Source organism: Colletotrichum acutatum (genome assembly GCF_030867785.1).
Source record: "Colletotrichum acutatum strain CBS 112980 chromosome Unknown BDZ83scaffold_15, whole genome shotgun sequence".
In the NCBI taxonomy this organism is placed as follows: domain Eukaryota; kingdom Fungi; phylum Ascomycota; class Sordariomycetes; order Glomerellales; family Glomerellaceae; genus Colletotrichum; species Colletotrichum acutatum.
In genome coordinates this window covers 183834-197943 of record NW_026849009.1, presented here as the reverse complement: position 1 = coordinate 197943, position 14110 = coordinate 183834, and the positions used below count along the sequence as shown (strand labels likewise).

Below are 14110 nucleotides of genomic sequence, written 5' to 3'. Positions count from 1 at the left end.
CGGCATTTGGTGTTTTCGGGTTTCTCATCATCTCAGGGAGTTGTACTCTTGTTGGCGAGCTCTGTTGTCTCTGTCGATTGCATGGTTCATCTTGTTTGGCGTTCTCGTGGAGGGTACGATTACAGAGGTTTCCCACATTTTGGGCGTCGTTATTCAGGGAAATGTGGGCGAGGAGTTTTTTCTTCCATTTCTTTTTTGGTGGCCAAGGAAAGGGGAGTTGCTCATTCCAAAAGTTTCCCTCTATCAGAATCGCATAATACGTATTGTCAAGTTGCGTCCCTTGAGTATCGTAGAAGCATCAGGAAGAAGAGAAGGAAACGCGCGCATGTCCTTTTAATCGTTTATCAAGCTGTGTATCATTATCGTCGATTATCGTTTATACTGCAATTCATGGGGGTCGTCTCAGAAAGACTCGAGACTGGATTTTGGAGAATACCTCACGTTGAACAACACGCCTTGCTCTGTTTCTGTCTGCTCATCCCAAGTCCCTTCCTATCTCTCCCTCTCCCTCTCGGAGGGAGCGGGACCCGGTGACCGATCAAACATGCTCACGCTCGCGATACTCCGCGGCGTCATCATCGACGGCGTCGGCACAATCGACGAGGGCGGCGCCCCGACGGACACGGGCGAAGCCATCTCGGACCCGTACAACTCGTACCGCCCCTGCGTCGTCTCCTCTTCGGACCCCGGCGTCTGCATCTCCTGCGGACCCCCCTCGCGTCCTTCCTCCGGCACGGAAGTCACGCTGTGGCCGTATCCGTGAACGTAGCCGTACCCGTAGCCCCTCTTCCCACCAGAGTCCCCAATCTCCACAGGGGCGACAACGTCGTTGGGCGAATGCGCTTGAAGCGGCACGCCCCGTCCTCGACCGGGTGTGCCCACCCTCCCCGCCCCGACTCCGGCTCCGGTCCCGATTCCCGAACCATCAGCCGCGGTCATATCGACTTCTCCTGTCTCGGTATACGGCCCCGCAACGGCATCCGGACCAAAGTAATCCTGCGTCGCGCCGCGACTGGGCCCGTTCGGTCGAGACCCGGACGTGACGTCCGATAAAGCGCGTACCCCGCGACTTGGCCTCTCGCTCCCGACGCCAGAAACCCCTGCTCCTCCTCTTCCTGCTCCCGTTCCTCTGCTCCGCCCGCCGCCGCTACGCTCAGACATCGTCGCTGTTCCCGTCACAGTCCCCCTACGCCGTCTCCTCACAAAACAAAACCAAGCAAGCGCGCCGGCGAGAGCACACCCGACAACAGCAACACCAACCCCGATCCCAGCCTTTGCCCCAGTAGACAACCCCCCTCCTGTGCCGCCTTCGGGAACGGTGGTATACCCCACGTCCCCCGTCGCCGTGGGATTCCCCGCCGCGCACCCCGCCGTCCCGCTGACGACGGTGCAGTGCATGAGGTTATCGCAGCACCCCGCCGCCCCATCGTCGCACGCGTGCTGCGTGGTGGCCGTACAGGCCGGATCAGCGGGCTTCAGCCCCCCCGTGGCAGAAGATGTGGGCGTGGCGGAGAGCGTGCTTATGCAGCGCCCTCCGGAGACGCATGTTTGGCCGTAGGAGCAGCAGCCGCCGCCGAATTGGGATTCGCAGCGGAAGGCGGAGGGGGAGGGGCAGGTGCGGCCGCAGCAGGCTGAGGATGTTGAGAGGGAGGTTGTGAGGACGGCGGAGCCGGATGCCGTGTTGGCGGTTGATGGCCGCGAGACGGTGGCGGTTACGGTTATCGTCGTTGGGCATTGGTAGGCTGTCGCGGGGCAGTTTGAGTCGCAGAGGGAGCCGAGGGGGCAGCACCATGGTGAATTGTCGGGTTTGACGTAGCAGTAGTTTGTGTTTGCGCAGCAGGTTTCCGGGTGGCCTACGTCGACGCCTGTTTGGATGTTTAGACTGATGCCTCGGTGATGAGTGATATCACTCCTGATTCCTCATCTTCTAGTATGCAGATACTCTTCGACGGTAATATAAGGGAATCCGAGGTCAAGAACGGAAGTCGAGCGAGGATAATGAGAACGCTTGAAGAGCGCCGTACTTACAGGAATGATAGTTCGGGTTACATATCCCACCATCGCGGACAGCGAGCCTCGGTGCGTCGATGAAGAAGCGCGGAACGATACCGGCGCCCTCGACGGCTGGCGACATGTCAACCGCGGCGTATCTCTGTCTGAAAGCGGCATTGGTGCCGGTGGCCGTGGCGGCAGCAGCCATCGCGGCGATCGCGAGGAGCTTCATACTGTCTGCTGCTATCCCCGTCCCCAAGAACAGCAAGTCTTGATCGGGACAAGGTCAAGCAACGCCGATTGTATGTCAAATTCAATCAAGAACACATTGCTTTCAATCCACGAGGCTTTGTGGAGGAGAGGATGAGAGATTTTCCTGCCAGCCTGCCCGACGGTGGTGGTGTTGGTGATGGTGGTGGAAGCCTCGGAGGATGGGGGGTTTGTGTGTGTAACAACAGCGAGGCAAACCGCGGCCGAAAGGGAAAAGACCAAGAGAAAAGCAAGGGGCACGGAAACAATGGTAAGCAAGCAACTTGAAGAGTGGAGGGGCAAAGATGACAGTGATTAATGTAGGTAAGATGGCAGCGCACAGAAAAGGCTGCTGCTCCTGCTCATGCTGCAGCATGCGCCTAGATGCAGGGTAAAGTAGCATACATCCATCACGGGAAACAGAGGAGCATGTAAGCAGAAACCCCATTTCCTCGGGCGGGTTGCCCAAAGTTCCTCGGGTCTCTTGTGCTCTCTATCTCTTCCGTCTTACACTTGCGCAACCTGAGTTCAGGATCGAAAGCAATGAAGAGGCGGACTGTTCAAATAGACCGTCCAGCTCCTTTTTGGCCAAAGGCGCGAAACGAAACCACTCGGTTTGCTCACGAGTACCTTGTTCAGAGCTCGATTCGAAAATGCAAAAGCGGAGCGCCGAATCTACTCACTTGCCCCTCTCGGTCGCGCGCCGAAAGGATTCCTTGTGCTCCGTCATGGAAATGATTGGTCGCCTGCTCTGGTTAATCTCATCTTCGTTGGTTCGTTTCCCTTGCTGTGCCGCTGGGCTGCATATCGGGAGACCACCACCCACCCTCTCCCTCGTGGCGACGCAGAACATACTGAACATGGTGGCTCGTTCATCCGAGATTACACAAAGATGGGACTTGGGCTGTGTAGGTAAGCATCCTTTGCAGCGCGATATCCCGGCACCTTGGTCGCGCAAGGTCGGAATACCTAGAACACGGGACTTGAGGATTGTCACACTTGTGAACCCGATCCGCTGGCGTAGTTTTCGGACTCGCGCCTATGTCCGTAGGTCAGTCGAAACACATATGAGAACGTGGTTATGAGGAAACCGACAGAGGGATTGTCCAATGGTCATGAATGTAGACGAGAAGGAGAATTCAGGGCGGTACCGTGCAAAGAATTGAGATGAACCTATACGGATGCGACCAGGTTTCCAAAGCAGCTAGTCCGAGAATATGAGAGAGAGAGAGAGAGAGAGAGAGAGAGAGAGAGAGAGAGAGAAAGAAGTTCGCAACTCAACAGCAAGGAACTCTACTCTTGCAAGCTTGAACTGGAAATCTAAAGCAGAGCATCTCAGGGCCGGCCCGTCCGTCCTCAAACACCCCTCTTCCCGTCCCGACGACGACGGATGGACGGCCCCAAGCGCAGGAAAGAAGCTCGCCGGGCGCGGCGGGCCTCGACGACACACGCCCGCTAACGCTAGCGCCCGAAACCCCCCACAGTGCAGAAGCGGCAGAATCTCGGGGCCACAGGCGGTCAAGCCACAGAGAACCGAACCCCACCAAACGAATCTACCATTACCCCTCCACCCATCTCCTCCCCCTCCGAGCGAGCTTTCTCATTTTTGAAGATATTCCCAAACGACAAAATACCACCTCCAGCCATCTCTTCCACCCACGACCCGCGACACGCACAAGCGCAACTCCATACAAACTCTGCATCGAATCAGTACAAGAATAAGAGGGCAAAAACAAGAGGACAGAAAGGAACACAGCAAAAAAAAAACCCCGAAAATACAACAGGAACCCCACCCGTCATCCCGACACCTCTCACCAAACCCATCACCACACTCACCACACAAAATGACAACAATACCACCCGAGGGCGCCTTCCCCCTCCCCCCTCTCCTAACCCACCAAACCTCAACCCCGCCAACCCTAATAACCCAAGGCGCAGAAGCCCGCCTCTACCACACAACCCACCTCTCCTCCGACCGCCCAGCAGCCCTCAAATACCGCCCGCCCAAACCCTACCGCCACCCGACCCTCGACGCCCGCCTAACCCGCTCCCGCATCCTCGCCGAAGCCCGCGTCCTCGCAAAATGCCGCCGCGAAGGGTGTCCCGTCCCCGCGCTCTACGCCCTCGACGAGGTCGCGGGGTGGTTGATGCTCGAGTGGATCCCCGGTGCGCCCGTGAGAGTGAGGATTAACGAGTGGCTTGGGGAGAGGAGGACCACAGCAGCGATACCAGAAGGAGAAGGAGAAACACCAGAAGGAGGTATGACGGGATCAGAAGCGACAGCAGCAGCAACAGCACCACCCAAAAAGGACCCAACGGGCATCAAAAACCTCATGCGCAGAATGGGCACAGCAATAGGCCAAATGCACAAAATCGGCATCGTCCACGGCGACCTGACGACATCAAACATGATGCTCCGCCCACCGAAATCGTCAGATACCAACGATCACGACGACAACCCCCTCGACGGCCAAGTCTTCATCATCGACTTTGGCCTCGCAAGCCAAAGCACCTCGGACGAGGACCGCGCCGTCGACCTCTACGTCCTCGAGCGCGCCTTCGGCAGCACCCACCCGCGCGCAGAGGCCTATTTCCAGGACGTCCTCGACGCCTACCGCGGCTCGTACAAGCAGGCGCCCGTGACGCTCAAGAAGCTCGAGGACGTGAGGATGAGGGGCCGCAAGAGGAGCATGATTGGTTAACTAGGTTAGGTGCTCCGTAAAGCATTGTTTGGAAACCTTTCGAATCTACTTGCGGAGAGACGATGGACACATGCACCTACAACAAGCTCGCGGAAATTAAAATCAAAAGAAATGTAAGACACATGACGGCATGGAAAAGAAAGTCGAATCAAATTGATACCCATGGAGTATTCTGGCGTGTTTGGCCGTTTCTACTTGATTCGCTACGTCTTCATCTGTCTCCCACCGTGTACATTTTCTGTACTTTGTTCAGTCCATCATGTTGGACCTGAGAGGTGCAATCTGTCTCAATGCCATCTATAATTGCCCCAAAACTTTGATAAAGCCCCCATCCCCATAAATATAAAAAAAAACCCCGACGCCAGGTATAAAGTAATAATGCCGTGTGATATAAAACGCCGTGTCATGCTATTATTAGTCGATTTCCATAACGACTTTCGAGACCCAGCTCATTGTGTGTGTGAGCATTTTCTCGAGACGCAATATCGGCCGTGACGCGCAAGCATTCGCCCCCAATCTGCTCTATTCCTGTTTGACAAGACACTTTGTCTCAAACCACTTTGCAAATCGCACCGTCGGGATATCAAACAAGCGCCAGAAAACATCGGCGGCCCAAATAACCGCAGGAATGCAGCCGAAAGATCCCAGAACGAATCCGGCATTGTACCACCAGCCCTCGAGGCCGGTGATGGCGTACGCACGTCTCTCAATCATGTAACCAATGGTGTGCATGACCGGTCCGTGCATGAGGTAGAGTGCGTAGCTGATCTTGCCGAGATACTGGATGGGAGCAAGGTTGAAGAAGCTCTTCCATCTAGGAGAGTGGCCGACGCAAAGAACGAAAATAACAGCTCCGATAGACTGCCAGAATCGATATCCTTCCTCCGTCCACCATTTGGGAATGAAAGTGCAGAGCCAAACCCAACCAGGAGTGATTTCGTAGTTGATGTCCGGCTGGCACATGAGGTAGATGGCAAGAATGCTGAGCATTGCCCAGAAGAAGCCCTTAAGTCGGCTCCCTTGGGGAGCGGTGGCGCCATTTGAAGGGAGGACCGAGGGCTGCGGCACAGGCGTGTTGTTGCCCATGATCTGATCGTATTCCGCCAGCATCATGCCAAAGTAGAACAGCAACAGCTCCCATCGGTTGTTTCGGTAGGTGAAGGCGATGATTCCCGAGAGGAAGAGAAATCGGAGTCCGGACCGTACACGAGCCAAGCCGATCAGGGTGATGAACAGGTACATAGAACAGCGGAATTCCACCGGAATAGTCCACAGGTGCACATCATACGCTAACCATGTTATTAGCAAACCACAACAAACACATTCTCCAAAACCAACTTACATGTGCTTCCACCAAAGCGCTCCCAGCCGAAGACGTGAACAAAGTTGAACATGCTCCAGACCCAGTCGTAAAACTGCTCCGAAAAGGTGTCCAGCGGCTTTGGGTGAGGCTCCATGACGTTCTTGTGGAAAGCTCGATCAATGGCGAAGTCTCTGGTCCATTCGTATACTCCAAACTGGAGCAGAAGCATGATGCAAAAGGTCGAGATGGCAGTCGGCATGTACAATCTGATGAAACGACGGAAAATCAAAGATGTCGTCGTCACGGAGAATTCCTCCATGTTTCCGGCCCTAGCAAGCTTGATCGGCTTCATGGAAAGAGCGTAGCCGGAAATTACAAAGAACAAGCAGACCGCTGGCGGACCTTGATAGAAGAGTCGGAAGAAGGGCATCTTGAGAATGTGGTAGTTCTTTTCTGAGGAGCCCCAGCCTTCGGCAATGATGAAGGCTTGGTAGAAGTAGTGGCAGAAGAAGACGAAAAGCGCTGCTAAGCCTCTCATGCCGTCGAGATGGGATGTCGGAAACAGCTTGTCGGTTCGGCCTCGTTCTCTCGTGAATCGGCTCTGGACGAAGCTAGGTAGTAGGAAGATGAGGCCGCGGATGACGGTAACCCTCCATGGTATGGCCCGCGTGTAGCCAACTACACCCCGGGCGACGGTCGACCATCGTGGTATCGCAAAACGGACTTCGAGGTCGGCCCTACCGCTCTCGCTCTCGACGTCGGACAACGTCTTCTCGTCTAGGAGTCCCATACCCTCTTCGTGTGAAAGGGACACTTTTGAAGCAGCGTGTCCGTTCATTGTCCTGCAATGGAACCGGCGAGCGGGTGAATTTTGGTGTTGGTTGGGTGGGTATAAGGGAGGCTCTGGTGGCCAGGCGGCAAGTAGGTAGGACGTACAGTATCAAGCAAGCACGGCTTGAACAGGACAGGGCCAGAAGGAATCAGGTAGGAGAGGAAGGGGGACGAGGGAACGAGGCGGTTTTGATCCGGAAGGCCCTTGTTATTCAGACGATCTGGATCTGCAGAAGGGAGGGGCGAAAGGAGAGTGACGGTCGGCAAGGGCAGGTAAATGTAATTGGGAGCAGACACAGAACAGACAGGGCCTGTGAGAAAGGATGTTTCCCGAGGAGGAGGTACCGCCGCTGGCTCAGGCTGGCTAGGAAGCGTGGGTGTTGCTGGGTGCTGCTGGGTGCTGCTGGATGCGGCTGGGCGTGTGTCTTGTCTCGTCTCGTCAACGAGCCCGTGACCTTGACCTTGACCTTGACCTTGTTGATGGGACCTGGGCTTAAGCAGGACTCTTTGGGGGGGAAGAGGATCCAAGACCTGGGATACCTCCGCGACGTAGCAAAGGCGTGGGCCCTTGGGAAGAGGGAATGTGGAGAATGGGTACAGGAACAGCAGAGGGAAAGAAAGAGATTGGTAACCGTGAGAGACTGAGAGTAAACAGGCCAAAACGGAAAAGAAGAGGGTCCGGCTGGGCTGAGATGGGAACGACACGTTGGACAGCTCAGCGCATAAACGATTTGAGGTTCCCGGTCTGGCAATAAGAGGAGCAGGACGGGTTGGTATCCGTAGGATGTGCCAATGTGGGGTTGATGCCAGGCGGCTGTGACCTCAGAAGTTGAGAAAGGCGTGACTTTCGAGGCGAGCAGAGTTGAGAGAGAGCGTCAGTGGTGTGGGTAGATGGGGGCCTGTTTCAGGGTTGTGCAAGAGTAGGAAAAGGTTCAAGTGTGGCAGCTATGACGGGTTTGGGAAGGGATGCACCATGGGCAAAGACCAGGCAGGTGCAGAGTGCAGTGTGCAGAAGGCAAAAGGATCCGTAAATAGGTAGAGAAGGTGCATTCAAAGCCTCGTGTTATCTCTGTTCCGATTCAGTCTTTTGTTTCTTGGTGCCCGTAACGGAAGGTTACGTTTATCTTGTATTTTTGTGTTTTTGGTGTTTTTGCCTCGGACGGCAAGAGAGATGGAAGAAAAAGTGGAAGGTGGGACACCGAAGGAACTCTTTCCTTTCTTGATGTTGAGTTTAGAGGGCCCTTGGAACCATCGAGGAAGGGACGAGGGAATGAGAAGGAAGGCACCTGCCCACTTTCAGTCTGTTCGTCCCTGTCTTGTCTTGTCTGACACGGGAAAGGCAAGAATGACGGGACTAATAAACTGTAATTTTTGGTTTGATGGATGGGAAGGGAAGGCAGCGTGGCAGCTGAAAGGCGAGCACCAAGTCACAAGTGAGCACCACCGCGGGCAAGAGAGAGAGATAGAGAAAAAAACTCAGAGGCTCGTGGGTTCGAACCAGACGAAGGATATGGAAAGGACCCAGCCGAGGCGCAGATGTCAAGCAAGTCAGGAGCGCCGCTGGCTGTGCACCAAACCAAACCTCGGACTTTCTCTCCATCTCTGATGATCGGATTTCCTCTCGACTCGGTGGACGTGTGTGCGTGGTGTGTGTGAGTGTGGTAGGTGAGCAGACTCGAAATGATGAGCACGGTCGCCGAACGGTCCAATGAGCTACATGCGAAAGAAGGGATGAAACGATGGAAGTAAGCCGCTCGTGACAAAGTATGTACGAAGAATGACCGAGGCGAAGTTGGCTGATAGAACGAACAGAGTACCGACTACCGAGTGTGTATACCGAGAATGTGTGTCTAAACTAAGGCACCTCCTACCTAACGATGAGACGGAGAGTAAAATTGAGAAGGGGGGTGGGAGGGAATCGAGGAGAAACAAAATAGCCTCTATTCCAATCCAATTCAGATTGTTCATTCGACGAGGCTAGAAACGGCAGGTACAACGTTGTTTTTTGCAACGGGTACCTAGGTTTGGGAGTATCTGGTAGCGTAGCCTTCCAATCTACACGTACGAAAGGCTAGGTATAGGTAGCTTGGAAACTTGCAAAGTAAAGTTATCGCTCGCAAGAAACATTGGGTCCAGTCGCGGAGACTGGGGCAACTTGGGGCGGGAGATAGTTATGGGGCCGCGCGGTTTCACACTTATATGAAATATCGAAGCACGTCCAAAGAAAGTGGGATAGACTCTAAGAGATGGGCGGGCGGCCGGTAGACCAAAATAAGCAAGGACTGGTCAAAAACATAAAGGGGAAACAAAACGATAAACGACATCATTTGAATGAAGCGAGACGAAGCAAGACAATGCTGGGAACGCAGCATCGGCAGATCTAATCTGTTTGTTGACTTTGTTATGCCTACCAGGGATGCATACACAAAAAACCTGTCAGACAATCTGAGTGAGAAGATTCAAAGTAAAAATACAACAAAAAAAAACCCCTACGAGAAACCAAGACACAGTCGGCATCTGCCCAACGAAAGAACAACCCGGTGGATTGATTCTGGAATGATGCGTAACATGACTGGACATTGCACACCTGTCCCAGTGTCTGAGATACGCAAGCCACGCAGGGTACGTAAACTTGTAAAGGGCCTACGGAGACAATCAATCAATATTGGATCCAGTTCTCCTCTCAAAGTTCTCGATGTCGTCGGCTCTTCTCCAATGGATCCATTCAAACCTTGGAATGATCCAATAGAAGTATCCAGTCCCCCGATTCCCCTTTCATGGGGACATGGAGTGAGGGATGGATATCCTCTTTTCCTCCAACAAAGTGGAGCCTCCAGTCCGCCGCGGTGCGCCGCCCATCATCTCCCGCCCCTCCTTCCTTCCTTCCTTCCTTCCTTCCTCCCTCCCTCTTGAGGATTTCCGCCGGTGCATCACACCCAGAGTCCTAGACATCTTCTGCAGAATAATCTCAACGGGGAGGAACGAATGACGGTTCAACGGCTCTTCTGGGCATGACGCCGAACCGACCGGACCGGGGGTGCCAAGAAGTAGGAGAGGAGGATGAGCATTGGCAAGGGTCTCAGGATCCATGGGGGAAAAGGGGATTAATGGGACTCCAAAACCTCGAAGGCGGCTCAAAAGGGGAAAATCATAAGAAAGAAAACGTTCAGAGGGTTGCACTCTTGTTCCCGCCGAGAGAATGCCATGGCCGCCCATCAAGCCAAAAGACGGCATCTCAGGACCGATATCAGGTCTCGGCGCATGACTTATCAGGAATCAGAACGTCCGAATGGCTTTCCCGGTGCCACTTTTTTTTTTTATAAAGAGCTGTCGTAAGCGGACTGGAGTATTTGGCTGGGGAATATCGAGGAATGCCACATATTGGTCAAAGAAGGCGATTCGATGGGCTCCAACAAATAGAGGTGTCCAGTTTTTCGGTACTTTGTGCGTCGGGGGTAATGGCTTTGGACACTTTGGATGGATGGCGGTGGTCTCAAGGTGTTGCAAACTTGCAGTAATTTCAAGGTTGAGATCGGCGCTTGGATCCACGCTACCGCGCTCGGGAAACCGGGGGGGAGATGGCCAAGGGCACAAGGCTCGAGTGTTCGAGACGCTGCGACGGTCCAGGTGCGGCGGCGGTGGCGGCGCGGACGGCATGGCATGCACACTTGCAGGTTGCCGTGGCGGGCCAGGTACCGCACTTCGCCAATTCGCCTAACGTGGCAGTGTGGCACGGTCATGTAGGTACCCGTCTCTTCCAATGAATCTCCAGCTTCCCAACTTCCAACCTCGGCGCACCTAATGTCTTTGGACTGGCACACTGGACGAGGCTTGATAGGATCATAGGAGAGAGGCAGTGGCGCGCCCAGCGCGTGCAGACTGCAGCACCTAGGTCCCTAGGTATGCATCTCCTCAAGATTCCAGTGGGTATGCAAGTACCTTACTCCGTACTCTTGGTCTTCTCCTCCCCCCCGTCAGGGGTACAGCTTGTTTCCCGGCAGTCAACCCCTTGGCTTTGTTCCAGATTGGCAATCCGTCACGCAGAATGCATGGCAGGCACCGCACCGCCCGTCCGTCCTGCCGTGCCTGCCACACTTGCCACAGGTATTGCCATGTGCTGCTGGGAGTTTCCGGACACCTCAACCGCCATCTGTCTGCCAATCTGCGTACAGTTCTACAGATGGAAGTAATCTGACATGTCTGGAACAAGTGCTCCGTCTCCCGTCTACGATTCATTCCAACAATCATTTCTCAATCCATATCCCATCCAGTCGCGTAGACGGTTAGGATTCCCAATCCGATCAGTCCTCTTCCTTGAAGAGTCTAGGCTCAGCTGCTTCACTCAACTCCAAATAGTTTGTCAGTCAGCCACACCTACTCCGTACAGCGACAGCACAGCATTATTCCAGCATACCCATACCCGTTACAGCGAGCCGCCGCCGGGTTTCGCGACCGAGAGGGGAGAAACCCAGGGCTCTGTTTTAGGATCCCGTCTCTCTCTCGGCTCCCCTTAGCCTCTAGGTAGTACTCTGTTGTATGTCCCCAATTAAAATCAAGAACAGACTGACGATCAGCATCCGAAAGCCGAGTCAGACCACCATTCAACTTCGGCTCACTGGCCTTCAATGGACAATACCCCCCCCCCCCCCAGGGGGCCAAGGGAACGGCCCTGGATCGACGTTGCTCTCGGTTGTGAGACTCCTTCTGATTCTCAAATCCACTGTCCCAAATGTCCACTGTCCAGTCCCATCCCCCAGGAACAAAATACTTCTGTGCGGCGCGCCTTGCTGACTGACTACGCTTAATTTTGATCCGTAGCCCGAATACCTCGTAGAGGCTCACTCTTGTGAGTCTCGTCTCTCGTCTCGTCTCCCCATACACATCAACGTCGCATTGCAGACACGGGACGCGGGATCCAAATTTGTACCAGCAAGAGTTATTCCGTGTTTCTTGAACCATGTCGATACTTAGTAATAATACATCTTGTGTGTGGTGTTTTTTGAGTTTGAAAATACAGAGAACCACCCGCCTGACACAAACACGTCGAGTCCGTAGTTAGCCGCAGCCCGAACGTCGTCTCGTTGCATCTTCCCGTTGTACCCGCCGTCTCATTAGCTTTTCAGGTATCCTCTACGTCTGACACTGAACCGTGAAGGGAGTGTATCTTGTACAAATATGCGAAACCAACGCCTGCCGGAACCCGTTATATCCCAGCTTATACCACCGAGTCCATCATGCCGCTTTCTCCTACGTCATGATAACAATAGCAAATAATAGTCACATACGCCCAGAACACCTTGCCTTTATATCATCAAGCCATACCGTCCATCATCTTTTAGGTGGAGAGCCAGTCGAGGAACTCGGGGGTGAAGTAGCTGATGACAATGGTCGCACCAGCTCTCAGGATACCCTCAGTCGACTCGAAAGCCATCGCCTTCAAGTCAAAAACGCCAGACTTGGCCGCCGCGTGGATCATGGCGAATTCGCCACTGACCTGGTACGCGGCGACAGGCATGTCCTTGCCGAGCTCCTTTGCGTCGCTGATAATGTCGAGATACTGGCTGGCGGGCTTGACCATGATGATGTCGGCACCCTCGCCAATATCACGGACAATTGCGCGGCGAGCCAAGCCACGGCCGCCCGGGGGCAGCTGGTAGCACTTGCGGTCGCCGAATGACGGGGCAGAGCCTGCCGCATCACGGAATGGACCGTACAAGCAGCCCGAGAACTTGGCCGAATATGACATAAGCACCGTCTTGTGAGCGATGCCCTCTTCGATCAGCTTCAGCTTGATGGCACGGATACGGCCGTCATTCATGTCCGAGGGAGCGACGCAGTGGGCGCCGGCCACCGCGTAAGCAATGGCAACGTCGGAAATGCGGTCGACGGACAGCTGGTTGTTCAAGCTGCCGTCGTCGCGCAGGATACCGCAGTGACCATGGGAAGTATACTCGCACAGGCAGACATCGGCGCAGATGAAGAGCTGGGGGAAACGCTGGCGAATGGCGCGAATGCTTCTGATGACAGGTCCCTCTGGGTCGTCGGCGGCGGTGCCAAGAGCGTCCTTGGTCCCCGGGCGCACGGGCACACCGAAGAGCATCACGGAGCGCAGACCCTTGCGCACAAGCACCTCCAGCCAGGCCATTGTTTTGTTGATGCCTCGGCGGTATTGGCCGGGCAAAGAGGGGATCAGGATCTCCTCGTCGTCTTGGTCGGAAATGAAGAGAGGGTAGATGAGCATGGACTGAAGAGAGTTCAAATCAGCAACGATTCGCGGATGACGGAACGGTATTATGCCTCAACTAGCGGAACTCACCTTGGTCAACTGTCTCTCGGCTTGCCACGAGCGGGCAAGGGGGTGGAAGTAGCCGCCGTGCAGCTGGCTGGAAATATCGCCAGAGATGCTGACGCTCGTCGCCGCTGTGCTGGCGTAGGACATGGCGCGGGAAACTTGCGACCGGCCATCGTCGATGGTAGAAACTGATTGAGGACCGCGGGGTCGGCGCGGAACGCCGGACTCCCTCATGGTAAGGTCCTGAACAAGGCTGGAGAAGGACATGTTGGATTACGGCGTCGTCAAATTTTATTGCAGCTTCGAGTATTGAATGAGGGGTTGAGTCGATGGGAGGATGTGGCGAACAGTTATCGGAATACGAACAAGCAAAGGGGTCGCGGGAGTCGCAATAGGAGATTCGTGGTGGTTAAGGACTTTTCTTTCGCCCGACGGGTGTCGTCAGGAGTTCAATTCGGAGGGAGGGATTAACGACGACAAAACGACGTTATCTTGAAAGAGATGGCTCGGAAGGTTTGGGGCTGAAGATGGGAGAAAAACGACGGTTGAGGTGGCACAGGAGGGAAGTCAAAAGGGTTCGCTGCGCCAGAAAGCTGACGGGATTTGAAACGGACCAGCTTTCCCTTCCCGCTTTTGGCTGGTCGTTGGCACGGCTAGGACTCGGCAGGAGACGGAGTTGAGCGTGGAACCTTCCTGCCAAGCCGTTCTGGAAGTGGACCAATGGCATTGCGCAATGGAACT

General features: G+C 54.7%; 4 protein-coding genes across 4 annotated transcripts; 1 reads left to right on the top strand and 3 right to left on the bottom strand.

Moving 5' to 3' along the window:
• Nucleotides 1-492: 492 nt before the first annotated feature.
• BDZ83DRAFT_748860 (uncharacterized protein) lies at nucleotides 493-2200 on the bottom strand (the record flags this gene model as incomplete). Its single annotated transcript, XM_060513678.1, has 2 exons — nucleotides 493-1865; nucleotides 2029-2200. 2 exons carry the CDS (start codon nucleotides 2198-2200, stop codon nucleotides 493-495), a joined length of 1545 nt encoding a protein of 514 aa, XP_060368793.1.
• Nucleotides 2201-4085: 1885 nt separating this feature from the next.
• BDZ83DRAFT_716798 (tyrosine protein kinase) lies at nucleotides 4086-4943 on the top strand (the record flags this gene model as incomplete). Its single annotated transcript, XM_060511880.1, has 2 exons — nucleotides 4086-4500; nucleotides 4537-4943. 2 exons carry the CDS (start codon nucleotides 4086-4088, stop codon nucleotides 4941-4943), a joined length of 822 nt encoding a protein of 273 aa, XP_060368792.1.
• A 522-nt stretch (nucleotides 4944-5465) lies between these two features.
• Nucleotides 5466-7084, bottom strand: BDZ83DRAFT_716797 (acyltransferase; the record flags this gene model as incomplete). Its single annotated transcript, XM_060511879.1, has 2 exons — nucleotides 5466-6232; nucleotides 6286-7084. The coding sequence occupies 2 exons, from the start codon at nucleotides 7082-7084 to the stop codon at nucleotides 5466-5468; spliced, it is 1566 nt and encodes a 521-aa protein (XP_060368791.1).
• A 5328-nt stretch (nucleotides 7085-12412) lies between these two features.
• BDZ83DRAFT_569967 (delta-aminolevulinic acid dehydratase) lies at nucleotides 12413-13636 on the bottom strand (the record flags this gene model as incomplete). The annotated part of the gene is made up of 2 exons (XM_060504252.1): nucleotides 12413-13321; nucleotides 13394-13636. 2 exons carry the CDS (start codon nucleotides 13634-13636, stop codon nucleotides 12413-12415), a joined length of 1152 nt encoding a protein of 383 aa, XP_060368790.1.
• Nucleotides 13637-14110: the final 474 nt, after the last annotated feature.